The following is a 25,721-nucleotide window of genomic DNA, read 5'->3' on the forward strand; positions in this document are numbered from 1 at the left end:
GGGGGCTGTCTCCTGTATTAACATAGCTTCGATAATCTCATAATCTGGATGTTACAGATCGTCTGTCCTTCCGACTAATAACGAAATAAGCGGATTGAGTTATAATAAACACAAAGGCGGGAATGCTATTTTTGCTACATTTATTATATTTTTATAATTAAATTTTCTTGCCACTTAAGCATAATTAAAATTGTACCCTTTTTTTTCAAAATCAAGTTTAATTTTCGAAAACTTAATCAATTCATAATTCCCAAAAATGTTTTTTCATTGTGATTTATTATTGTTCATTCCATCAAAAAAGCTTTTACGAAATGCGCGTTTAATCTAACCCACATGTTGACCAATTTCGAGTGATTTTGTTATATATATATATATATATATATATATATATGATGTAGATTTTTTTGACCAAATCTTTGCTTTCTGTTGTTTTGAAATTATATCGATTGATCCAAAAATGACGGAAAAGCGCGACCTTGTTAAGAACGCTGTGAGGAACTCAAAAGAAATGGTAAAAAAATTGCAAACATGTTAACAACTTGATTTGGACTACTGCGGTTGAGTTTACGTTTTTTTTTTTTTTCCAAAACCAGCTCTTGAATACTCTAACAAAATTTGGAATCCCTCCTATAAATCACATATCGATATGATTTATTTAAACTGAACCTTAACAAAATCAATTATATATTATAATAATCGAGTTCGTCAACCGACTCTCTACTTTTACGTTTTGTCGACCTTTCATGAACCCTAAAGTACGAAGAAATAGGTCTCCCGTTTTCGTCTATCTGTCCGTCCGTCCGTCCGCAGATGTTTTAAAGTTATGATAAGCATGATCATTTTTTAATCAAAATATATTTGCTTATCCTCCCAAAAAATTGATGACCTCATCTCAAAATTTTGCCGAATAAATCCTGTGTAAAATGGGCAAAATATGATGAGTCTATAATTGTGATTTATTATTACATTCATATATTTTAGATTTGCTTATGAACGTATTTCGTGATCATCAGTCGTGGTAAGTGATAATAAGTAATTATTCTGCCATCATCATCTGCTACCTATAATAAGTAACAACAGGTCAGTCAATCATCATGATGATGAATGATGACGGAATATTTCCTTATTACTATTTATTATAACGGATTGTGACGGATATTTATGACGACAGAATATTTACTTATTATTATTATTAAATTTATTTTAACCATAATAAGTGAGAGACGAAATATTTGTGATAACATTGTTTATTTTCATATAAATACGTTTTTCCAAAATTATACTAGTGTACATTACAAAGATTTTGCGATTTAATATAAATCAGTTAATCTGTTATTTTCATCTTTTTTCGATTATTTCATCTTGTCGAAAAAAAATTGGTGGACGTCAGTTTTACAATATGTCAACAGACACTATAGTCAGAAAAGATAGTATACCTATTTCCACTCCTATGCACAACATTTGTACATGATAAGCATCTTTCAGTTCTTCAGGTTTAACCAAACTTAAAGAAAAAAAAATCAGTCTATGTTGTATGGTTTTATATGGATTTTACCTTGCGATGTTATAAGTAGAACGACTGACTATGTATCCACCAGAGGTAGCTCCTGCTATCATAATAAGGATATACTGATAATCATGAGGTAACAGTACCGGGAGATTGTGTCGAGGTTGAAGATTACACAACATTAACAGTGGAAATATCACTACCGCTCTGACAAAAGCGACGAATACCCATCCGAAGCCGGGTAAATTCTAAAATGGTGGCACTAAAATAATTTGTACAATTTGTTACCAACGTACCTTAGGAGCAAATCGAAACGACAGAGTCCGTCCAAGTAAATCACAGAGAGCATAAAGCAAGAAAGTAATCGTAGGAACAAAATATTTATCTGAAGCGAAAAAACTTTTGAAAATGTTTCAACAATTTGAAAACCTTACCATTCCAAGGACCATTTCCTTCTCCTTCCGAAACCACCAAAGTAGTGGGTGACATGTTTGTCGTAAACATGAACAGACCCATCATAGCAATACAAGACCACACCTTTTTAAACAGGCGAACTCCCTCTCTGAAACCAACGCGCTTTTCTTCTTGGTCCGTTGTGTAGTTCTTCATGTAGTACAAATAAAACTGATTACGACCTGTTGTAATTGCAACGAAAGTTAAGGTGAAACCGACTACAAAAGCACCCAAAAGGAAGTACACTAGAGCACTATCCTCAACTGAAAGTCCTGTTGCTAGTGAAAGAAGCTGAAGAAGGGCGGTGAAAGTCGTGGATATTCCACACCCGGCGAGGTAAGGGGCTAAATAGTGATGAGGGAAATTGGATATTGCTGTGTATATGGTGATGGTGAAGACTGAATTCAGGGCTAAAATATAATGTCGTTACTAAAGTTATAAAGATTTTTAACGAACGTCGTACAATTTATGGTGAAGGTGATTGCCAACACCATCGCAAAGAACCCTTCTTGCCCTAAAAGTTGTATCCAAGAGCAACAGTAACACTCGTAACTTAATTTATTCACTTACAAGAATCAGTGTCGATCTTAACGAAGGCTGTTAGAATGATAAAGAGAAGTACGATAATAGCCAAGATTCCAATAAATCTCACTCTAACTTTAATAAATCTACCGAAAAGTAATCCAATGATCAGAAATGCGACTTGAGACACTTGGAGTGTTATCATTATCGCAGCATTGAACTGGGCTTGCAGATCCGTTCTAAATTCGGAGTCAGTCTCGTTGATGGTTGTATTTCGAAATTTGTACATCCAAAACTAAAGAAAAATATCATTTTATTAATCATGTCAATCAACGTACTTACTCCATTGGCGTTATTGAAGAAAGTCCATGGTAAAATTTGAACTAAACCCAGAAGGAAAAATAGCACGTAAATAATGTAGAATTTATCCTCGGGAGGGTCTAAATTTGCTTTTTCATTTTTTTCGGCATCAGTGTTGACGTTTAGTTTCACTTTTGGTTTTTTCTGTAGTTCTCGGGTCATGTTTGGAGGGCAGTTTTCGAGATTGCCTCCTCTCGAACACTATATGCCGTTATGATAGCAACCGCTTTTATTGATCAGGTGAGTGGAATTATCTTCAGATCTACACTAATTGTTACTAAGATTGGAATGGAGATCTCTGATAACTATGTACTCAACACAGCATCATTTCTGCTGTGTTTATTTCTTAGTTGAAGTAAGTGTAGAACTTTGGGTAACTTTTGCATAAAATGATGCTTTAATTGTTGATATTACTTTGTTCATTTGATTATTGCCTAAATGAAACCATTCATTAGTTATTTGGGTCTGGAGTCATGCAAATTTTCGCATAATTTAATCTACGTCTGCTACAATCTGCCACATATGTATTTTATTATAGGTACTACAAGCCCCAGCCTCCGTGTATCATAACAATTTTCATGATAATATAGATTTCGTCAGGGGCTTCCAACAGCAATTCTCTACCTTAGATTTTTTGCATGAGGTACAATATTTTTCTTTAGAAGTGCCACTAATTTCTTGAATAGTGATATATCAGTACCATTATTTAAGTTTATGGTACTTTTAAACATAGAATATTCTGCTCAAAGGCTTCCAGGAGACTTGAGTCTTAAGCTTCTCTGAACAAAATAAGGCAGCAAAATTTTTTCAGTTAATACTACTTTCTTCTTGCACATCTATTTTTAGAAGTTTTCATGAACTTTATCGTAGCTTTTCTTAAATTTTCTTGGAATTAAAGACCAACAATCCATCTCATATGTTTCCTCTATTTCTAGATCAATGCCATTAGATAAGCATTATATATCCATTCTTTCAGGTTTTACCAATTTTATATTCATGCAATCTTACGATGAAACCGATTATCACAAAATTATTAAAAATTGAATTTGTCCTGCGTCTAGATTTTTCAAACTTTTTTTGTTATAATGCACCTATCAACATACTAAAGTATAAAATATCAGTATGATCTAAGTGAAGATAAACAATTTATTATTCTAAAGAACTCTTTCATGAAAGCTTTTCTACATGACCCGAATTTATGGAGCTCGATCTTTCATGCCACGTTGGGATTTCTGCATCTCATTGTTTACAGGATGCAATTTTTTTGTAGCACAACGCAGCAGAATTTACCTTTTATTTGTCAGGCAACTTTCAAGTCCTTTTTTTTGTATTTTGCGCCTTTCTTGTTAACAAAAAGCAACGACTTTAAATGGATCGAACAGTGTAAAATTTTTCTTTAAGAATGGTGCCATCATATTCATATTTTTTTAAACACAACTGAAACAAGTTTGTATTTGTCATATCATAAATTACGGTTGAAAATAAAATATTATTTTTCATACTTGCTGATTTATACTAGATTTGTTTTGTGAGAAAAATAAATCTGGGTAACAATAAGTTAATTTTACATACAGGAAACGTTTACATATTATTAGAGAGTGTTATGGAAAGGTAGGTATAAGAAAATTTACAGTTCTTCGCGAAGCCGAAAATGTCCGACAAACCTATTTTGTACATTGCCTTTCAAAAAAATTGCAGCAGAAAGTAGCAGTGAAAATACGTTCACCAGTTACTCTTCGGGGCCCACTGCCCCTACGACGTGCTCTGAGCCCCTCATTTACCAAGCCCTGCATATTCGCTGCATATTTGTAAAATTGTCGAAGCATAAGGCTGATTTTGGCAGATGACATGTCTTCTAATAAAATAAAGGGTGGGTGGGCGGGGCTAGTACGTTCCAAGATAATACTGATTTTGGCAGATGACATACCCTCTAAAAAAATAAAGGGTGGGTGGGCGGGGCTAGTACTTGTCAAGTTAAGACTGATATTGCCAAATAACATACCCTCTAGAGTTCGCTGACGGATTCGATTACAATAAAAATGTATTTATGGTCTACACATAAAGTAAATAAAAAAAGTAATACCGATAATTGTAGTTGGACAGATCTGAATGTGCTCTCTCTATTCATATTCCAAGGGTATATTTTTCAAAAATCTAGAGATTTATTTATTATTTAATACTATAACTGAACCCAAACATCACTAATTAAGACAATAAGAGATTTATTATTTCAACAAGGTCTAGGCAACTTGGCTGAGGTTCTTTCTTACTCACTGACTTACACTTAATTACTAAAATTGGAAAGATCTGAAAGTGCTCGCTGCGCTCGTTTTCCAAGGGTGTATTTTTCAAAAATCAAGACATTTATTATTTGCTATAATTGAACCCAAGCAATTGGTCTAGGACACTTTTTTAAATATTGATGAGGCTAAACTTAAAAAAAAACAACGTTTATAATGCGAGTGCAGCGAGCAAGTTCATGTTTCGTTATGAAAAAACAAAGTCTAAGAACATCTGAACATCTGTGTGATTTTTCTGGTATTTTTCTAAATAAATACAGTATAACTTCTATAATCCGAACATCCAGTAATTCGAACAAAATTGAAAGTTGATATCTTTTTAAACCGAACAAAAACTCTGCAATCCGAACTGAACTTGAAAACACGCACCGACTTGCATAAATGAGGCAAGATCTTCTTTCTATTGGTGTTGTATTGAATTTTTTGAAGTTTTTAAAAACTGTGATATTTCAATGTACTGAATTAATTATCTAATTCTGGAAAAAAGGTTAAAGTTATCGAAGAAATGAGGCTGGAATTGACTTCTGTCCTCCGAAATTTACAAGAAAAAGTATTTAGTTAAATTTCGAAAATCGTTGAAAATGGGTCGAAATTTGCTAGTACTTGCCAAATAACATAGCCTCTAAGAAAATAAAAGGCGGGTAGGCTAGGCCTGTATTTCTTAAAAAAAAAGTACTAGCCCCGCCCACCCACCCTTCATTTTCTTTGAAGAGTGGGTCATCTGCCAAAATCAGTCTTATCTTAACAAGTACTAGTTTTTGTAAGGAAATAAAAAGTAGTTTTGATCAGCGATTTACCATGTTTACCGTAACTTTAAAACATCTGAAAATTTTGTTCGAATAAATTTGTTCTTTTAGTTAAAAAATCGAAAAATGACAAATCGTGAAAAGGAAAAATTTTTACTTGAGAACTTGAAAAATTAAAAATCAAAAGATTCAAAAATTGTGAAGTTAAAAGTTGAAAAATCAAAAGATTGGAATTAAAAACTGCAAAATTGTCAAACAAATTATCAAATGAAATATTGAAAAGTTGAAAAATCTAAAAACTAAAAAAAACTGAAAACTGGAACTTCGAATCCGATTTTATAAGAATTATTTTTTCAATTTTTCGATATTTCAGTTTTTGATTTTCCGATTATACAATTGTACAATTTTCCGATTTCTCATTTGTCCGATTTTTCAATTTGTCATTTTTTGATTTTTAATTTTTTTAATTTTTAGCAAGTGCTAACCCAACCCACCCAGCCTTTATTTTCTTAGCAGAATAAGTCATCTGCCAAAATCAGTCTTATCTTGGCAAGTACTAGCCCCCCGCCCACCCTCCCTTATTTTCTTAGAGAATATGTCATTTGCCAAAATCAGTCTTATCTTGACAAGTACTCTGAAAAAATTCAGAGATATAAGAATATCCGACGCGCTGATTCCAAAAATATAGCATGTTTATGGTAACGGAGCAATATATTCCGAAAATTCGGTGTGAAATTCAATTTTTTTTTTTAATTTTTAAAAATTGCGAGATTTCAATGGACGATTCTGGAAAAACTGTTTAAGTTATCGAAGAAATGGAGCCAGAAGTGACGAGAATGGCTCGAAATTTGCGTAAGGGAGGTAATACGAATACATAATGGGAATTTCATTTTTGAAAAAAACGTAAAAACTTGACGAGCATGATGAGTTCTCGGGGACTAAAAAGTTGATCTTTCCTAGAAGCGAGGAGCAGTATACACGATTGTTCAAAAGTTTCCATGAAAACAAAATGCCGCATGATATTCTACGGGTTTTGAGTGATCACTTCAACTGAAATCTTTTAAGTAACAAGGCCTGATCAATGCCACGTGGGGGATATGTCCCATCAACAATATAGCTTCAAAAATTCAGAAATTTCCTCTGAACAGATTCAGCATGAGTAATATGTATTTCGTAAATCGGAGACCATACGCACGCACAATATTCCAGCCTGGAACGAACTGGAGAATAGTATAGAGCTGATAAAGACCGAATGTTCGTGAACTCTTTGCAATTTCTATAGATGAATCCATAGGTTTTGAATGCTTTGGCAACGGTATCCTGTATAGGGTTTACAAAGCTAAGTTTCATATCGTACATGACACCGAGATCTTTACAGATATCTGTTCTTTTAAGCTTCGAAGTTCCCATAGCATATGTGAAGACGATAGGTTTTAATTTTCGTGTGAAGGACATGACAATCCACTTTAGGATATTAAGAGATCATTAATAAATATTAAAAATAGTAACGGACCCAAATTAGATCCTTGCGGAACACCAGATGTTGGTACCGATGATTTCGACAGATGGCTTTGATAGCGCACACACTGCTAACGACCAATCAAATAAGAAGAAAATAATTGTACCATAGAGTTAGAAAATCCCATCAAGCGCAATTTTTTGAGTAAAATAAAGTGATCAATTTGAACAAAGGCCTTCTGAAGGGCGCAATTGACTACTTAACAGAGGTATATATTCGTTTATATAAAATGGTTTCTAATACTTTCGCGAAGTTACACAGAAGAGATATTGGACGATAGTTTTGAATCAACCTAACGTCTGCCTTTTTAAATATGAGACAAGTAATGGATTTTTTCCAAATAGAAGGGAAAGATGATGTTTTAAGGATAAGATTGAATATGTGAAATAGCGGTTTAACTAATACTGAGCCAGTATTTTTCAGGAAAAAGATAGGGATGCCGTCACTTCCTGCGGTAAATGAATTTTTACAATGATTTAAGATAACCAGAATTTCTTCTTTAGAAATATGATCTATACCTATTGAGAAATTGACATTACAATCAACAGACAAAAAATTTCAAGCGATTTTTGTCAAAACTCTGACAGGTGTTCTTAATTATTATAAAATTATACATGACACCCATGAATGTGTATTTTGGGTTACATTTCGAATTTTTCCGGACTAAGCATACAAAGGTTTATTCTTATTTAGTGAAATATGACCTTAAAAGTAATGATTAATTTAACACTACATTGTATCCGGGAGACCAATAAAAACACGATCAAAGGCAGCTATGGATTTTTTAAACTTTGTCTTTGATTGTTGCATTTTCAACTCAAACTTTCAAATTGACGGTAATCTGATAAGACAAATCTTCAAAAATCCATGGCCATCTTTGATCGTGTTTTAAGTACCAAGTAAGTACCATAATGAACATTTAAAATGCTTGTTGACACATTTTTACGTTTCTGTAAAGTTCTGAGCTTCTTGTATCACGCAAGCTAACTTTTCTATTTTCCTTGGATGGAATGAATCTTCAATATAGTTTTCAGCTATTTCGACTCCAGTATGTCTTTTCAAAAATGACCATTATTTACATTTACCGCTTCTGCATTCCATAAACAGCATTTGTGTTCAAATTTTTAGATAGCTGTGTACCTTCGGAACGACTTCAACTTTATTGATAACAGTAAACACGCTTTTCTGATTTATTTTAGTGTAAGGAATAGTATATAGTCAATAGACATGGGCCAGTATCTTGCACATCATACCATTTAAATCCTGTTGACGACAACCAGCTGTCTCAGTCATAGAAACAACCTGAAATGTAAAACAAACACTCCGCATATGTATTTATAGTATATTTATGTATGTATGTATAATTTTCTCATTACCTTTATCAAGATATTGCTCAGAAGATGCTTCCTGCATGGATCGGTTTACTTCATCTCTAGTGGGCGTGCGTTAGCAACCAACACATTATTTATGTAAAATTGTTCCTACTGTGGAAAAACGTGAAATATCCAGATTTTTGTAATCCTAAATTCAGTAGATCCAACACGTATTGTAAGCTATAAATCGTCAAAATGTTTGTAGACAAAAATGAGCCATGCAATTTTTTCTCCACGTTGGACAAACTGAAATCGTTGGGTGCACGAATTAGATTTAAAAAGTAATCCAATCAAAATTAAAAAATTTTACACGCAGCTAGTCAATTTTGGTTTTTAGGTGGTTGTAACTTTTTATTAAATTCCAAAAACTGTGATAGAAATTATCACAAAACAAAGGACGGGACGCTTTTTCAAAATTAGATGGTTAATCAACTTATTCCTGCTTTGACTAAGTTGAACAAAAATGTATGGTCGTTATGGACAACGCACCATATCATTCAGTTGGTTTTCATTTTATGAAAACCAACAACCGTGGTGTGTGATACAAGTGAACTTATTACTGTTATCGTAATTAGTACTGTTTATTCCTTAATATTTAAAGTAATGTTAGTGAAACTTGAGTTTTCTTTTCTCGTGTAAAAAACTGGTTTTTCATTGTAAGTTTTTATTTGCTTGCTAATTGTCGGGTCCTTTTTTAACCTCTTAACATCTGTTTTGATCTTACACATCATAACCTCTCCGTTGCTTTCTTGTCTGTTTCTTTAATAAGTCCCCACGAAAAGCACCGTAGGGGTGAAGTGTGTGTCCCCGTCTTTTAATCTTTTAATCCAAAATTTAATTTTCAAAAATTATTCTTTTTGTATACATAATGAATTCTGTTTGTTGTAAATGTAAGAGTTTGGTGGTTAATTCTACAACTTGTACTAAATGTAAGAATGTATTTCATTTGAGCTGTTTGCGTACCTTCAAAAATTATTCGTTAATTGCTGATGATGTAAATTCAATTAACTCCTGTCCTCGATGTGATAAATCCAGTAAAATTGACCTTGAAAATACGACGATCACACTCCTGCGTGAACAAAACGAGTTTCTTAGAGCGGAACTTGATGAATTGAAGAAGTCCTTCAAGGAGATTCTGTTAAACATATTTTAGATGAAGTTGAGGAACGCGTATCCATGTTATTTGAGAATTTACGTGATGATCTAAAATCATCTATTACGACGTCTGTTAGACAAGAATTTGATGGTTTTAAGCCTGTGGTAGATACTATTTTTAAAACCAACTTAGGGTCAATTTCTACTAACCAAACACCTGCTTGTACACCCTCTGAAACTCATAAACCGTATCTGCCCAAGACCCAACTATTTAATCGACGTAAAATTATTTTACTGGCTGATGGTAAGGGACGTAATTGTGTCAAATTACTCAACGAATATCTATCACACAATGAATACGACGTTTCTTCCATAATCAAGCCCAATGCATCTTTTGAAAAGATAGTTGCCGATAACATTTCGACGGTTCACTGTCAAGACTTCGTTATGATATTTGGCGGAGATGTAGAAGTATCGAGTGGCAAAATACTGAATCATGATATCTTCAACGACTTAGCTTCTGACAAATTTAAAAATACTAAGATTATTCTTATTGGTTATCCATTTTTTCGCCAGATCGTCCCGTCTTAAACAAATTTGCATATGAGATTAATTGTCAATTACATAAAATTGCAATATCCAATACGCATAATAATATATTTTTCCTTGATGCAAATAAATTTATATTTAAACAGTTTCAATCTCATATTTCCATCAATGACGCTACTAAGAGAACTATAATATTTTCTCTTGTTAATTACTTGTCTCGAGGCAATGTTGATGCCCTAAATACTGCACCTATTTCTCTGATAAAATCCCAACATTATACTTCAGCTCCTAGAAATGAAATATTTACCACTCCAATCAATAATTCAACTTCTATGCATGGTAAACCTCAGTTTTTTCGAGTCGGTTCGTCTGTGTTCCCAAATTTTAAATAAAAATAACTTAGTTTAACGTCTAACGGTATCCAATTCTCTAATTCAAAACACTTCACTTAATAGTACTTTCACCACTAGGACTCTGAGCTTTTTATATCAGAATGTTAGAGGCTTAAACTCCAAATTTGACTCATTTTCTAACAACTTATTATCTTGTGTTGACGAGGTCGACGTTTTAATTCTTACTGAAACATGGTTGCATGAGGACGTTGTAAATTCAGAACTATTGCATCTTTCGCTGTGATCGAAAGTATAAACATCTGGGTGCTGCCAGTGGTGGCGGAGTTTTGATTGCCACCAATAACAAGTTTTCGTGTTGTACAATTTGTACAGTTGACGTTTCCAATATTACCAACGCTATTCCATCGATCGACTTTGTGGGAATTGAAATCTTTCTCTCCAATTACTTGCATTTTTTTATCTTTACTGTTTATATCCCTCCATCTGTATCTATTACTGATTATGTGGATTTCTTTGATCTCGTTAGCAGTCTTGATCAAATCCATAACAATCTTGTTCTCTTCGTAGGTGATTTTAATACTCCTAAGTTGGATCCGAATTAAACAATAACTTCAGTCACTGCCTTAATAACTTTCTATCATTTTGCGGCTTCTGCCAATATAATCATATTCTGAATAACTACGACAGTTTGCTTGACCTTATATTTTCTACGTTTCCCTGCACCGTTTAGAGATCTGATTTTTTCCTGGTACCAGAAGATCCACTTCATCCTACATTATTATTCCATATTGATTTGGTGCCTTGCAAGAAAAGTAGCAATTTCTGTTTTAACTCTGATGACGCTGGTTTTAATTTTAGAAAAGCTGATTTTCCTTGCCTTTATGACTTATTATTAAATTATGACTGGTCCAATATATACAATTTTAGCAATGTCGATGACGCCTGTGAACACATGTACACTGTCTTATATTCTCTATTTGATTTGTGCGTGCCCAAAGTTGGCTCTTCCAAGAAAACACGACGCATATACCCTCCTTGGTTCCACAAAGAAATTATAAAATGTCTTCGACTCAAATCGGTCATGCGTAGAAAATATGTGAAGACTCATAAACTGTACTTTCATGACCAGTTTCGGAAACTTAGATCTGATGCTAAGAAACTCATCACTAACGCATATATCGAAAACCTATTGCAGATGGAAAAGAACATTACCCTGGATCCAAAAAAGTTTTGGTCCTTTGTCCGCTCAAAGAGAGATGTTACGCGTATTCTCGGTACAATGTTTTACAACGATGAATGCAACTCTGATCCTAATATTATTGTTAACTCCTTTGCTGATTACTTCGAAAGTGTTTTATTGACCCTTCACCTCTCACAGACGATGTTATTTTCACGAAGGTTAACAACACAGTATCGGTTACATATATATCTGAAGATGAAATTATTGGAGAATTGAAGCGTATGAAGAACTCTATGACTTCTGGACCTGACAGCATCCCAAGTTTTTTATTAAAAGATTGTGCCCATGTTCTCTCTAAACCGCTTTCAGATATCTTTAATATTATGTTGAAGTCATCTACATTTCCTAATATCTGGAAATTGGCACAAATCTGTCCGGTACTAAAGAAAGGGGATCCCTCCCAAGTCACAAACTATAGGCCCATATCCATCTTATGCAATTTTTCCAAAGTATTTGAGAGCATCTTGTATGCTCGTATTTATACTTCTGTTAAAAATTATATTTCTGAATATCAGCATGGGTTTATGTAAGGAAAATCCACCATTACTAATCTAGCATGTTTCTCTCAGTTCGCTTCTAATGCGCTAGATAGAAATAGTCAAGTTGATGTTATATATACGGATTTTCAGAAGGCCTTCGATCAAACTGATCACTACGTCCTGCTTAAGAAACTTGAAACCTTTGCTTTCTCTAACTCTCTTCTTGCTCTTCTGAAATCTTATCTTCTCAATAGGCGCCAATAAGTTGCACATCGTAAATTTAAATCTATAGTTTTTGTCTCAACATCAGGTGTCCCCCAAGGATCCAACCTTGGACCCCTTTTATTTCTAATGTACATCAATGATATTACTGACGCGCTGGAACCCTGTAATTAATTGCTCTTCGCTGACGATTTAAAGATCTTCATGGAAATCGTGTCAATTGCTGACTGTGTCACATTACAAAATTGTCTCAATGTTCTATCCAAGTGGTGTAGTTTTTAGTCTTCGCCTAAATTTATCTAAATGCAGTATTGTATCCTTTACAAAAAAACTCAATTACAATATATACCCATATTCAATTGAAGAAACAGTATTACACCGCAATTTCAATTTCAAAGATCTAGGTATCCTGTTTGATGCTCAACTTATGTTTAAAGAGCATATATTTAATGCTATCAATAAGGCATTCAAAATCTACGGTTTTATATATAGAAACTGTCGAAATTTTACCAATTTGACCATTTTGAATACCCTGTTTTGCTCATTGGTGCGACCTCACCTTGAATATGGTGCGTTGATCTGGTACCCCATCTATAGAACATATAATATGTCCATTGAAAAAGTGCAACGACGTTTTTTAAAATTTCTCGCCTTCAGAATGGACGGTGCTTATCCTGTACGTGGCATCGATTACAATATTCTCTTGAATAGATTTCAATTTTCTTCTCTAGAAACTCGAAGAATGTTAACAGTCTTGCGTTTCCTATATAAGTTAGCTCATGGTAAAATTGATTGCCCCTTTATCTTGGGTTCCCTTCGGTTTAATGTTTCTCGTCCTGGACAGAGTTACGCTCCGTTGTTCAAGCTCTCTTACAGCCGTACCAATGTAGCAGTCAAAGCTCCAGTAGCAGTATTGATGTCCACATACAACGTTCTTTGTCAAGATTGTGATGTACACCATGACTCAATAAATTCGATTTTAAATCATGCTCGTGCCGCTTTAAGTGTTGTGGAATCATGAAACGTTCTGTTGTCTCTATTATGTATACCCTGTCATTTTATTGTGCTATTGTATTTTATATTGTACACTTTGATCTCTGTAACTGGGTTTTTACCTATAGAATGATCAATAAAGATTAAAGATTAAAGATTAAAGTACAGTTGGACAAGCCACCAACATTTTCTAGTAAAATGAGTTAAATGCAAAAATGGCTGCTTAATCATAATATTCAATTTGAACGAACATTTTCTAAAAAACAATTATGGGTATTAATTAAACATTAAATACACAAAAGCTTTGTTTGGTAGATGAGACGTTGAGAGAGAATCATCATGAAATTCTTAGACCATCAATCAATCAATCAAAATTATACCTTCCTATTTTAAGAAAATCATTGATGACGTCATAACTTTTACAAATTTGACGTCAAAAGATGAGGAGTAAACAAATTCTGCGCTTTTTATGAATTTTGTGCATTACTTTATCATAACCCTGTATAATAATATTTTATTCTCACTTCATTTCATAAAAAGTAGTAAGCCCACTTTTATTACATCTGTAATCATGAGCTGTTGCAAATCAAGTTCTTGTTTATGCACCGCTGATTTTCTTACGATGAAGTTCCACTTAAAGAAGAGTCAGAAATCCGTAGCTGTATTACAGCCTATTGCTTCTAATTAGATATCTTTTAAAGAACGAGTCAAGAGACAAAAGCTTATCTTGTCTGTTATAACATAACTTATAACAAATTACGCAGAGGTTTCTGTCTTTTTGTGCTTTGCAGAAAATTGGAAACATGACTCCACTCCACTTCACTTATCAATCACTCATCATGTCCACACAGAAAAATACAATACTCGTTGCTGTGTCAATAGTATGATTTATGACAATAATGCAATGAAGTTATACCACCGAACCGAGCGGTATTTATTTATGATTTTACGATACTGTGGATCGTATTTAGATATGGAACACACTGCTATTGCCCCATTCATCAAACAAACCGGTGCTATGGGCAAAATATACCTATATTAACTCAATACGTGTAAATTACAATTATTGGTAGTGTAGCCCTTGAAATTTCATCAACTAATAGGTAGCATAGGTCCAATCCTCTCCAATATTTCTAAACACCGAAATCAGATAACCGAAGCAGCCGTAAAACGAGTATTCTTGATAACATTGTTTTATTTCATTTAAATACATTTTTCTAAAATCATAGTTATGTACTTCTTAGAGTACGAGTGTTGTGATTTATTATAAATCAATTAAGATGTTATCTTCATCTTACTTTTTTCGACTTTTCCTTGTTGACGAAAAAAAAACATCGGGGAACGTCAGTGTTACAATAAATCGACAGACACGATCGTTAGGAAAGATAGTATACCTGTTTCCACTCCTATAAGCAGCATCTGTACATGATAGGCATCTTTTAGTTCTTCAGGTTTAACCAAACTAAAAAAAAAATCAGTCGATATTGTCAGGCTATATATATGTATGCATAATACCTTGCAGTGTTGTATGTAGACCGACTGACTATATACCCACCAGAAATAGCCCCCGATATCACAACAAGAATGTATTGATAATCATGAGGTAACACTACCGGCAAATGATGTCGGGGTTGAGCATTACACAACATGAATAGTGGAATTATTACCGCCATTCTAACAAAAGCGATTAGTACCCATACAGTCCCAGGCAAATTCTAAAATAATAACCAAGAATCAACCCGAAATATTTGCAACAAATTTTTACGCGCAAAAACCTACCTTAGGAGCAAATCTAAAAGCTAGAGTCCGTCCAACTAAATCACATACAGCATAAAGCAGAAAAGTTATTATAGGAACAAAATATTTATCTGAAACCAGATTTTTTAAAAATCCTAATACATCTCTTGAACACCTTACCATTCCAAAGACCATTTCCCTCTCCTTCCGAAGCCACCAAAGTAGTAGGTGACATGTTGGTCGTAATCATGAATAGACCCATCATAGCAACAGGAGACCACACCTTTTTAAACAGGCGAATTCCTTCTTTGAAACCAACGTGCTTTTCTTCTTGGTTTTTTGTATAATTGTTCATGTGGTGCAGATAAAACTGATTGCGACTTGTTGTGATTACGACGAATATTAAGGTGAAAGCTATTACAAGAACACCCAAAATGAAGTACACTGAAGCGCTGTTTTGGACTGAAAGACCTGTTGCTAATGAGAGAATCTGAAGAAGTGCTGTGAAGATGGTGGATATTCCACCCCCAGCGAGATACGGAGCTAAATAATGATGAGGGAAATTGGATATTGCTGTATATAGCGTGATGGTGAAGACTGAATTCATGGCTAAAATATAATTTTAGTAGCAAAGTAGTTACGATTTTTTAAAAATGACATACAGTTGATGCCAAACGTGATTATCATCACCATTGCAAAGAATCCTTCTTGCCCTAAAAGTTGTATTGTAACAGTCGTAAGTTAATTTCAGTCACTTACAAGAATCAGTGTCAATCTTCACGAATGCTGTTAGAGCAACAAAAAGAAATAGGATAATGGACAGGATTCCGATAAATCTGACTCGAACGGAAATAAATCTGCCATAAAGTAATCCAATAATCAGAAATGCCACTTGTGAAACTTGAAGTGTTATCATGATCGACGCGTTAAACTCGGCTTGCAAAGTTGTTCTAAATTTAGAATCAGTATCATTGGTGGTTGTATTTCTAAATTTGTACATCCAGTACTGAAAACATAAAATCGTATTATACATTATGTGAGCCGAAGTACTTACTCCATTGGCAGTATTGAAGAAACTCCATGGCAAAAGGTGAACCAAACCCATAAGGAAAAATAGCGTGTAAACTATGTAAAATTTGTCTTCGGGGGCGTCCGTTTCTTCGTTTTTTTCGGGATGTATGTTGAGGGTTAGGCTCACTTTTGATTTCTCTTTGATTTCGTTAGCCATGTTTTCGGGATTGCCTTCTCTCGAATACTGTAAGTCCGACCACTATCAGATGCTATTAATTGAGGTAATTGTTATTGAGATTGAAGTGTCTGATCTCTGATAACTGCACACTTTACGGAGGATCATTTCTTGCGTATCAGTTGGAGTAATTATTAAATTTTCAGAATTGTTCACAAAATGATGACTTATGTTGTGTACTCGAGCCAGAAGGGTTTATTATCAATTTACGTCGGTTTCCATGAAAATTTTGAAAAACAATGAATCAGTTGGAGCATATTTAAAAAAGCCAATTGAGCAGTTCGCCGTTAAAACCTTTGAACTAGTGTTTTTTGTCTAAAATAACCAAACATTTTTTAAGTGTTTACCCTACTTTTTCGGAAAATTTGTTATTGTTTTTCCTGATTTTGTTTGCTGCAACTCTTTATGGTTTTCACAAGAAATGTAATGTTGTACCATAAAGTCGTCTTGACAAGGAAATATGTAGTATGATTATATTGTTAACTAGCTGACCCCGTGAACTTCGTTTCACCTAAAATTTAATTTTGAATCTGCAAAACCGAATGCTTTGAAATCTTGCACGTGTTTTAAACATATGATAAGCATAATAAATTTTTATTCAAAATATATATACTTATCCCCTCCAAAAAATTGATGACGTCAACCCAAAATTTTGGCAAACGAATCCTATCTAAAAGATCCAAAATAGGATGAGACTATACTTGTGATTTCCCATTCCATATGTTTTAGTTTTGCTTATAGGGGGTGCCTCAAAAAAATTAATCACTGAGTCAATTTATTGTATTGATTGAATCAAGAATTGCAAAACTGGATTTTGAAATATTGCAGACGTCTTGAAATTACTGTTTGACGTGGTAGATTTTTAATCAAAATATATCTGTTTATCAAGCCCAAAAACTTCATGACGACATCTCAAGATTTTGCCGAATAAATCCTACCTAAAATGTGCAAAATATCATCAGTAAATTTTCGTAATTTATCATTACATTCATATTTTTTAGATTTGCTTTTACAGTGACTCAAAAAAATGTATGGATCAGTCAATTTATTTTAAAGAATAACTCAAGAGTTGCAGAAATGAATACTTTGAGATCTTGCAGACGTTTTAAAGTTATTGTAAGCATGGTAATTGTTAACAATATTTATTTATTCCCCCCAAAAACTTGATGGAACGGCTCACTCGATTTTCGCAGATAATTTTGGGAATACAATACAGTTATTTTTAGTATTACACTGCACCAATCCAAGGTGGTATACGTGTTGATCGCAAATGTTGATTAGGTCATCACAAAATTGTGTGAAGAAAAGACTCAACTCAAAAATGCTGAATATGTTTCATTATACTTATGGTGCGAAGGAAGTTCTGTTGAAACAACGTTCGATCAATTTTTTGACAATGCAACTCTGTAGATGCTCATACTCGAAATACGAAGTATCTACACGAATATCAAATCCAAATGTTTCTAGTTTTTCTAGATGATGCTAATACTTCAATAGGTACCAGTTGATGCTCAAGTAGCATCTCGATACAACAAAAAAGGAAAACAGTGACAGTGTTCAACCATCAAGGCAAAAATCGAATCACCAAAACATAAGTTAGTATGGGGTAGACAGACATCTTGAGATGGGAATCTCTATGGCCAGTGTTAGAAAAAACGCACTGCACAATTTATGCATGAATAAAAGTTAATTACCTGAAAAGTTTTCGATACTCCCGCTCCTAATGTGTTTTTCAAACTGAATGCACTTTTTGACGACGTTCCACGTTCATGAAAGTATCCATGTTTAGTCAAAATTCACTCTTACAACGATCCTACTCGTTTTCTAAGCTGCTTTACAGACAGCTCAGTCATTTGCCACGCTGATGCTCATTTTTAGATTAAATGCTCACAAAACGCGTAGGTAGATGTTCAATTTGTGTCCGGGGAGATACAATGTTTCCAAGTAGGTACTCAGTACATAGAGTAGATGCTCAGGTATATAAGAGTAATAATGAAGTAGGTACTTCGTACTTCGAATATGAGTATCTATTCAGTTTTATTCATACCACCCAATGTCTCGCTTCAATGTTTGATTATGTTGATTATGAGCACAACGCTGATCAACTTCCATATCCGAATTACCCATGAAATAAATCATTGCGGATTGACTTCGTGTCGTCTTCTCGGTACTGTAATGAACTTCATAAAACGACACAGAATTATTTTCACAGTCAATCAAATCTGTAAATTTTGTCTTGAGAATTTTAAAATATTGAAAATTTTAAATTAAATCCTCGAATAACAGTAAAGATTGAGGTTTTGTCGAAACCAACAATGTGAACATAGGTAAATAGAATGGCAGTTCAAAATTAATAAGAAACTTCCGCAATGCGTACCTAAATTCACTTTAACGAACACTTTTCTTAAAATAAACGACGTTTTTTGTTACGGAAAAACAAACAACGACTTGAAATGCAATAATACTTTTCACAATCGCACGGAAGAAATAGTTTTGTACGACACGTCAGTCAGGCGACAGGTCCGTCAGGAACGCCAACTATTAAAATTCATTCGAAGTGGCGATTCCCATGCAAAATTTTTAAAATTTTTTTATCTTTTACCCGTCTCATTTTTTATAAATTTTCTTACATATAAACCTTGTCCCGATGATAAGGTACACGTAAAAAATTCAATTCGGTGCAGCCGTTCTGAAGTTATGAGCGTACATACATTTCGGCGATTCATTTTTATTAATATAGATGCATTATTATATATTTTAGAACAAATTTCATTACCATAAAAAAGGTTATTATTAATATTATTATTATAAGCTACAATGTCCAACGGGCAAGAAACCCATTTACGGGACAAGGTTGAACATGAAATTATTTTGCTCTAAATGGGATGTTCAAATCGTCTTTTAATGTCAACTATTGTGCAGTTGAATATGTCCAACTGATTTTCGATGTAGGTGTAGTTCTTCAGCATTTGAAAAAGTGGTGAAGCAAGTCCAATATCAGTCCGTGAAGCAGGTAGATAAAATGTGTTCTTAATACGCGCGTTAGGTCTATTAATATTAAACCTGATGTTAAACAGAATTACCGGACACTCTTGTAGCCCATGGATTACTTTAAATAAAAAGATTATAGAGTGAACAATACGTCTTGATGCTAATGAGGATAAATTAAATCGATCAAGAAGCATTTCTTGAGGATATCCTCTTGGAGGATAAGTACCATCCAACATGAAAGCTGCAGATTTCAGAAACCTTCGTTGAATACGCTCCAACATAGATATATAAACATTGTATAAGGGAGACCAAACAAGAGAATTATATTCAAGATGAGACCTGACACACGCAATGTACAAACTTTTTAATGTCTCTACATCATCAAACTCACGACCATTACGTAAAATAAAACCTAGGGACTTGAAGGCAGTTTGTGTTATGTTTCCAATATGCATAGCAAATGACATTTTTGGATCAAAAGTAATACCTAGATCTCGTATGGTGTCCGGTCGAGTTAGTACAATATCACCCATGATATAGTCAAACAAAATCGGTTTTGTCTTCTTTGTAAATGTCATCACAAAACATTTAAGTTTGTTGATTAAGAGGTTATTTCTGCTGCACCAATCAAAAACCTTGTCTATGTTGTTTTGCAAACGTATGGAATCACTTGCAGAGTTGATAATAGAATAGATCTTTAGATCATCGGCAAACAATAGCGAGTGCACATCCACTACATCAACAATGTCGTTAATAAAAATATTAAAGGGAAGCGGCCCCAACACTGATCCCTGAGGTACGCCAGTTTCCTGTAAGAATTGCTTAGATTTGAACCCATTCAACTGAACATACATAGAACGGTCTTTTAAATAACATTTTATTAAAGAAATTAGTTCATCTGAAAATCCAAAACATTCCAATTTCATTATTAGTAGATTATGATCAATCTTATCGAACGCCTTTGAAAAATCGCTGTAGATGACATCGACCTGATGTTGGTCATCTACAGCAGTGCATAAAAACTGTGTTATCGAAGTCAAATTTGTTTCAGTTGAGCGACCTTTTATAAACCCATGTTGATTAGGGGATAGTATTTGTGACACATGTCGATGTAACAAACCATGCACGACTCTCTCAAGAATCTTAGCAAAGTTGCAGATGATTGCTATTGGCCTGTAATTTTCGACCTTGACTTTATTATCTTTTTTGTGTACAGGACAAATTTTTGACAATTTCCACTGGGAGGGAAATGTACTAGTTGGTATAATGAGGTTGAATAACGTTGTTAAAGGTTTCACAAAAACATTAGCACAATCTTTTACAACAAACGCAGGTATTTGATCTGGGCCACTTGTCATGTTATCTTTCAATTTTTTAATAGCTTTGTACACAACATCATCCGTAACAGATTTAACCATTAGAATATTTTTATTAAGACTTGCATTTGTCTTATCACTAATAGTTGAGTTGTTATTCACGAATGACTGCCCAAAGTGATCCGCAAAGGCGTCAACAATTTCCTCAGGTGTCGATAGATTTTTACTTTTAAAAGTCATACTTGATGGAATAAAATGCGATGCTTTTTTTGAATTGATGAATGACCAGAAACATTTGGGCTCGTATTTTAAGCGGCTATTTGTTAGTTGTATGTACGACTTGTATGCCTCATGAATTCTAGATTTTAGTGTGGTTCTTATAGATTTAAAAGCATAATAATTAACAAGCGACTGTGTTTTACAATATTTTTTGTAAGCGGTTTTTTCATGTTTCAATTGTTTAATTATATCTGAGTTGAACCATATCGGATATTTCCTGGCGGCATGTTTTTTCTTGGGAACAGATTGTTGAAAAATGTCATTTAATGTGGTGTAAAAGTGTAAAACTGCTTCATCTATATTGCTGTAGTTGTTAAGAAAAGACCAGTCGGTGTGGAGCAATAGTTCATAGAGTAAATGGAAATTACACTTTCTAAAATTATACTCAGAGTCAGAAGAAACTGTACTCAGAAATTTGTTTATTATTTTTGGCAACGATATTTGGATATCTAAGGCAGGATGATTTAGATCCTCGAGCAAAAATGGTTGATCCGATTTGGTTACTGCACTTGAGACATTCGTACTCATTAGCACAAGATCCAAAACTCGATTATTTATATTAAGTATACCGTTATGCTGGTTAAGGTCATAGTATCCTAAAAAATTATGAAGGTAATCAGATGAAGATAATGGTGAGTGCTGTCCTATATCGGGTATATTAAAATCGCCAAATATAATTAAGTCAGATCCGTATAAATAATATAAAGACATTAGATAATCAAAGAATAAACAATAATTTTCACTAGTACATTGAGGTGGAATGTAGATGACTAGAACAAAAAAAGTACGGAATTTCCAAGTAATCTTCACAGTAAGAAGATCAATAAAAGGTAAAGCTTGAAGAATATCAATAGTATCACAGATAGGTTTGTCACATATAGAAGCTTTGATGGATTGGCTCACAGCTAGTAGAACACCTCTACCCCTAGAAACATGACACAACTTATGATTGCGGTCTTTCCTGAAAACCTGATACATGGACAAATCCAGTATTTCAGAGTCTAATAAACCATCATGCAACCATGTTTCCGTAATTGCGATTAAATGAAGATGTGTTGCTTCAGTAGAAGACAGGTAGAATTTCCGTGTTTTAGTACAAAGTCCACGTACATTTTGGTAGTAATAAAATAGAGATGACTGTGACTGACATGATGAAATCGATGTGGAAAATGAATTGTCCATACCAGGTAGAGGCAACTCCTGTAATTGCTATTCGGTACCTACTATACGCTGTTTAAATTTTTGCAAGTGATTATGATAAACTGCACACTTATTTGCATCCCACGCTGGTGGTCAGATTTAATATCGGGATTTTTTCTTTTAAGTGATTCACAATTACTACACTTAAATGTGTCAGCATTACAGTCTTTCAGTCGGTGAGCTCCTGCACATTTTGGACAAGTAGGCCCACTTTCTTCACACTGATGGGACAAGTGGTTAAAGCCAGAACAATTAAAACAACGTCGCACCTCAATTGCATCCCAAATCCGACAGTAATCGTAACCAATTAACACCTTACCAGCCTGCAGAATATTTTTGTAAGAATAGAGATCAACCTCAAAGATTGCTTGTTTCAATTTATCGTGATTTCGCAGAGGTTTAGTTTTTTTCAGTTTGCAGATGTAAGAAGTATTAAATAATGATTTATTTCCATATAAAATATAATTAACAATAGAGTCGTCTGGGATATCATTATCTATACCTGAAATTCTTATACGGGGGTTAAGTACGGGCAATTGTTTTAGGTTATATGCGTTCAACTTTTCTGTTACTAAACTTTGAATTTTCTCCGTGTCACCGCTTTTGTTGCAACTGATAATCACACTGCCATTGCGCCCTGATTTTATATTAGAAATTTCAAGATTAGTTTTAATTGGATCGATTTCATTTAGAAGATCCTTTTTGGTGGCAGATACAGATTGTTTTGCATTTTTTGGCTGCAATATAATTGTTGACTTGTTTTTATTTGTAACTTCGGCGTAAGATGGTGTTGAATTAGGTACAGCAACAGGTAATTGACACACATTTCTCAACTGACTCTTTTAACATATCAAGTTTAGACTGACCTTCAATTACCAGACAATTATCACATATGAAACGGAAATTATTATATTTATTTAAAATGTTTAACTCAGTGTCATCCAGTTTTAGACATTTTGAATGAAATTTTTTTCCGCAGGTAAAACATTTTTGGCATTTATCAAAATTTTTTAAAGTGCTAGTACAGATACTGCATGCCGGCATTTTGTCCGCCTAAAAACTTGTCGTAAGACGTAGCCGCTGCGGTACGCCTGCACCGAGCGGCTGGAACACACGAAAGAAATCTAAACTATTTTTGAAGCTAAAAAATTACTTCATGTCCCAAAAAAGGATTAGTTTATTGTATGAGAATGACACCAGTTAAAAAACCAGTAGATAGCTACTACTTGCCAAGTACCAGTCAAAATAACGGGAGCACCTTTAAACACAACCACCTCACACGACACCTGCAGAAGAAATATAAGAAGAAAAGAAATAGGTTATACTGAGTCGACCTTAAAAGATAGACATATGCTGTCGCGGACTTTTCTTTAGAACTTTTAGAGGGAAACAATTTCTTCACACATGATTTTTACGTAACTTTAACCGTTTAAGCAGCGTTAGCAACGAAACTGTCAAAGGAGGAATAATTTTCCCGTTTTTCCGAATTTTTCGTTGCTACTTCGCTCCCCTATTGATCGTAGCGTGATGTTATATAGCCTATATGTAGATACGATAAAACACAAAAAGATTTTTTGAATTCCAACCAGTGGTTTCTGAGATTAGCGCGTTCAATTAAACAAACACTTCAGCTTTATAATATAAGTATAGAAGTATAGATTGCTCCGAAGATGCTTCCTGCATGGATCGGTTTACTTCATCTCTAGTGGGCGTGCGTTAGTAACCAACACATTATGTATATAAAATAGTTCCTACTGTGGAAAAACGTGAAATATCCAGATTTTTGTAACCCTAAATTCACTATATCCAACACGTATTGTAAGCTATAAACCGTTCATCTTATGGCGAGCGAGAACCCACTGACACTTTTTCAAATTATGTGTTTACAAAAGATCTACAACGACTAATTTGACAATACAACGAAAAAAATTAATCCTGTACAACAGACAACCTTTTGACTGATTCGCAAAAACATTTGAAATTTAAGTGGGAGCAAACTACCTTGTACAAAATGCTCAAGTCGATGGGTTACAAACATAGGCAGGTAAACGGTCGCAAAATTTTATGTGAACAAAAACATATTATTGCAGCAAAAATTACTTGAGAAAATCCCTCCAGTTTCAAAATTCTTGTGCGCTTTTAACATCCATTTACCTCGACGGAACCTCGATACACCAAACTAGTTCAGTATCACTTCGTTGTTGGTGCACGAAACAAATTTAAAAAGTAATCCCATCAAAATTAAAAGTGGGGGATCAAGATTTACAATTCTATAAACAGGAACTCAATTTTGAGATGGTTGTAACTTTTTATTAAATTCGGAAAACATTGATAGAAACTATCACAAAACAAAGGACGGGACACTTTTTCAAAACTGAATGGTCAATCAACTTATTGCTGCTTTGGCTAAGTTGAACAAAAAATGTGTGGTCGTTATGGACAACACACCATATCATTCAGTACAGTTGGACAAGCCCCCAACATTTTCGTGACTGCTTAATCATAGTAAACAATTTGAACAAAAATTTTCTAAAAATAATTATTAAACATTTTAGAACTGATACACCAAAGCTTAGATGAGACGCTGAGAGAGAGTGGTTATGAAATTCTTAGACTACCAATCAATCAATCGAAATTGTACCTTCCTATTTAAAAAAAATCATTGATGACGTCATAACTTTTACAAATTTGTCAAAGGATGGAGAGTAAAATAAAAAACTTGACATGTTATTGCATTTTTTTTTTTAACAAACAAATGCAATAACACATATTTTGTGCATTACTTTATCATAACCCTGTATAATAATATTTTATACTCACTTCATTTCATAAAAAATAGTAAAGTCACTTTTATTACGTTCTGTAATCATGATTTGCAAATCAAGTTCTTGTTTATGCACCACTGATTTTCCTACGATGAAGTTCTACTTAAAGAAGAGATCGAAATCCTTAACTATATTACAGCCTATTGTTTCTAATTAGATATCTTTAAAGAACGAGTTAAGACACAAAAGCTTATCTTGTCTGTTAAAAGATAACATATAACAAATTACACAGAGATCTCTGCCCTTTTGTGCTTTGCAGAAAATAGGAAACATGACTTCACTTCACTTATCGATCACTCATCATGTCCACACCGAAAAATACAATGCTCGCTGCTGAGTCAATAGTATGATTTATGACAATAAAGCAATGAAGTTATACCACCGAACCGAGCGGTATTTATTTATGATTTTAGGTG

At 33.9% G+C, this 25,721-nt stretch overlaps 3 protein-coding genes across 5 annotated transcripts in view; 1 reads left to right on the forward strand and 2 right to left on the reverse strand.

Moving 5' to 3' along the window:
- LOC135130006 (mitoguardin) overlaps window positions 1–25,721 on the forward strand; it is a 357,387-nt gene that overhangs the window by 62,918 nt on the left and 268,748 nt on the right. The window lies entirely within an intron of this gene.
- On the reverse strand, window positions 1,329–3,400 carry LOC135130465 (equilibrative nucleoside transporter 3-like). Its single transcript, XM_064057846.1, has 7 exons — window positions 2,825–3,400; window positions 2,531–2,777; window positions 2,424–2,474; window positions 1,942–2,370; window positions 1,804–1,892; window positions 1,556–1,755; window positions 1,329–1,504 (listed from the first exon to the last, which is right to left on the reverse strand). Exons 1-7 carry the CDS (start codon window positions 3,002–3,004, stop codon window positions 1,393–1,395), a joined length of 1,308 nt encoding a protein of 435 aa, XP_063913916.1. The 5' UTR covers window positions 3,005–3,400; the 3' UTR covers window positions 1,329–1,392.
- LOC135130170 (equilibrative nucleoside transporter 3-like) lies at window positions 8,203–16,757 on the reverse strand. 3 transcript variants are annotated; one of them, XR_010280686.1, is made up of 9 exons: window positions 16,503–16,757; window positions 16,208–16,454; window positions 16,111–16,161; window positions 15,629–16,057; window positions 15,491–15,579; window positions 15,227–15,426; window positions 15,106–15,173; window positions 8,784–9,026; window positions 8,203–8,709 (listed from the first exon to the last, which is right to left on the reverse strand). XR_010280686.1 is itself a non-coding variant. In XM_064057514.1 (7 exons), exons 1-7 carry the CDS (start codon window positions 16,674–16,676, stop codon window positions 15,062–15,064), a joined length of 1,302 nt encoding a protein of 433 aa, XP_063913584.1. In that variant the 5' UTR covers window positions 16,677–16,757; the 3' UTR covers window positions 14,882–15,061. The 3 variants fall into 3 exon arrangements, 1 of the variants encoding a protein (XP_063913584.1); XR_010280687.1 differs by lacking the exons at window positions 8,203–8,709; window positions 8,784–9,026 and adding an exon at window positions 14,888–14,928 and having other exon boundaries at window positions 15,010–15,173; XM_064057514.1 differs by lacking the exons at window positions 8,203–8,709; window positions 8,784–9,026 and having other exon boundaries at window positions 14,882–15,173.

This window comes from Zophobas morio, unplaced genomic scaffold (assembly GCF_036711695.1).
Source record: "Zophobas morio isolate AGI-343-1 ecotype UQ-CSIRO unplaced genomic scaffold, CSIRO_AGI_Zmor_V1 ptg000017l, whole genome shotgun sequence".
NCBI lineage: Eukaryota > Metazoa > Arthropoda > Insecta > Coleoptera > Tenebrionidae > Zophobas > Zophobas morio.

Excerpts from the sequence above, each read along its gene's own strand:
- LOC135130465 (XM_064057846.1), bottom strand. The coding sequence starts at position 3,004 with ATGACCCGAGAACTACAGAAAAAACCAAAAGTGAAACTAAACGTCAAC. Across the intron at positions 2,778-2,824 it reads TCTTCAATAACGCCAATGGA|TTTTGGATGTACAAATTTCG; the intron begins GTAAGTACGTTG and ends ATTTTTCTTTAG. Across the intron at positions 2,371-2,423 it reads AATCACCTTCACCATAAATT|CCCTGAATTCAGTCTTCACC; the intron begins GTACGACGTTCG and ends ATTATATTTTAG.
- LOC135130170 (XM_064057514.1), bottom strand. The coding sequence starts at position 16,676 with ATGGCTAACGAAATCAAAGAGAAATCAAAAGTGAGCCTAACCCTCAAC. Across the intron at positions 16,162-16,207 it reads GAAGATTGACACTGATTCTT|GGCAAGAAGGATTCTTTGCA; the intron begins GTAAGTGACTGA and ends TACAACTTTTAG. Across the intron at positions 15,580-15,628 it reads GGGAAATGGTCTTTGGAATG|ATAAATATTTTGTTCCTATA; the intron begins GTAAGGTGTTCA and ends ATCTGGTTTCAG.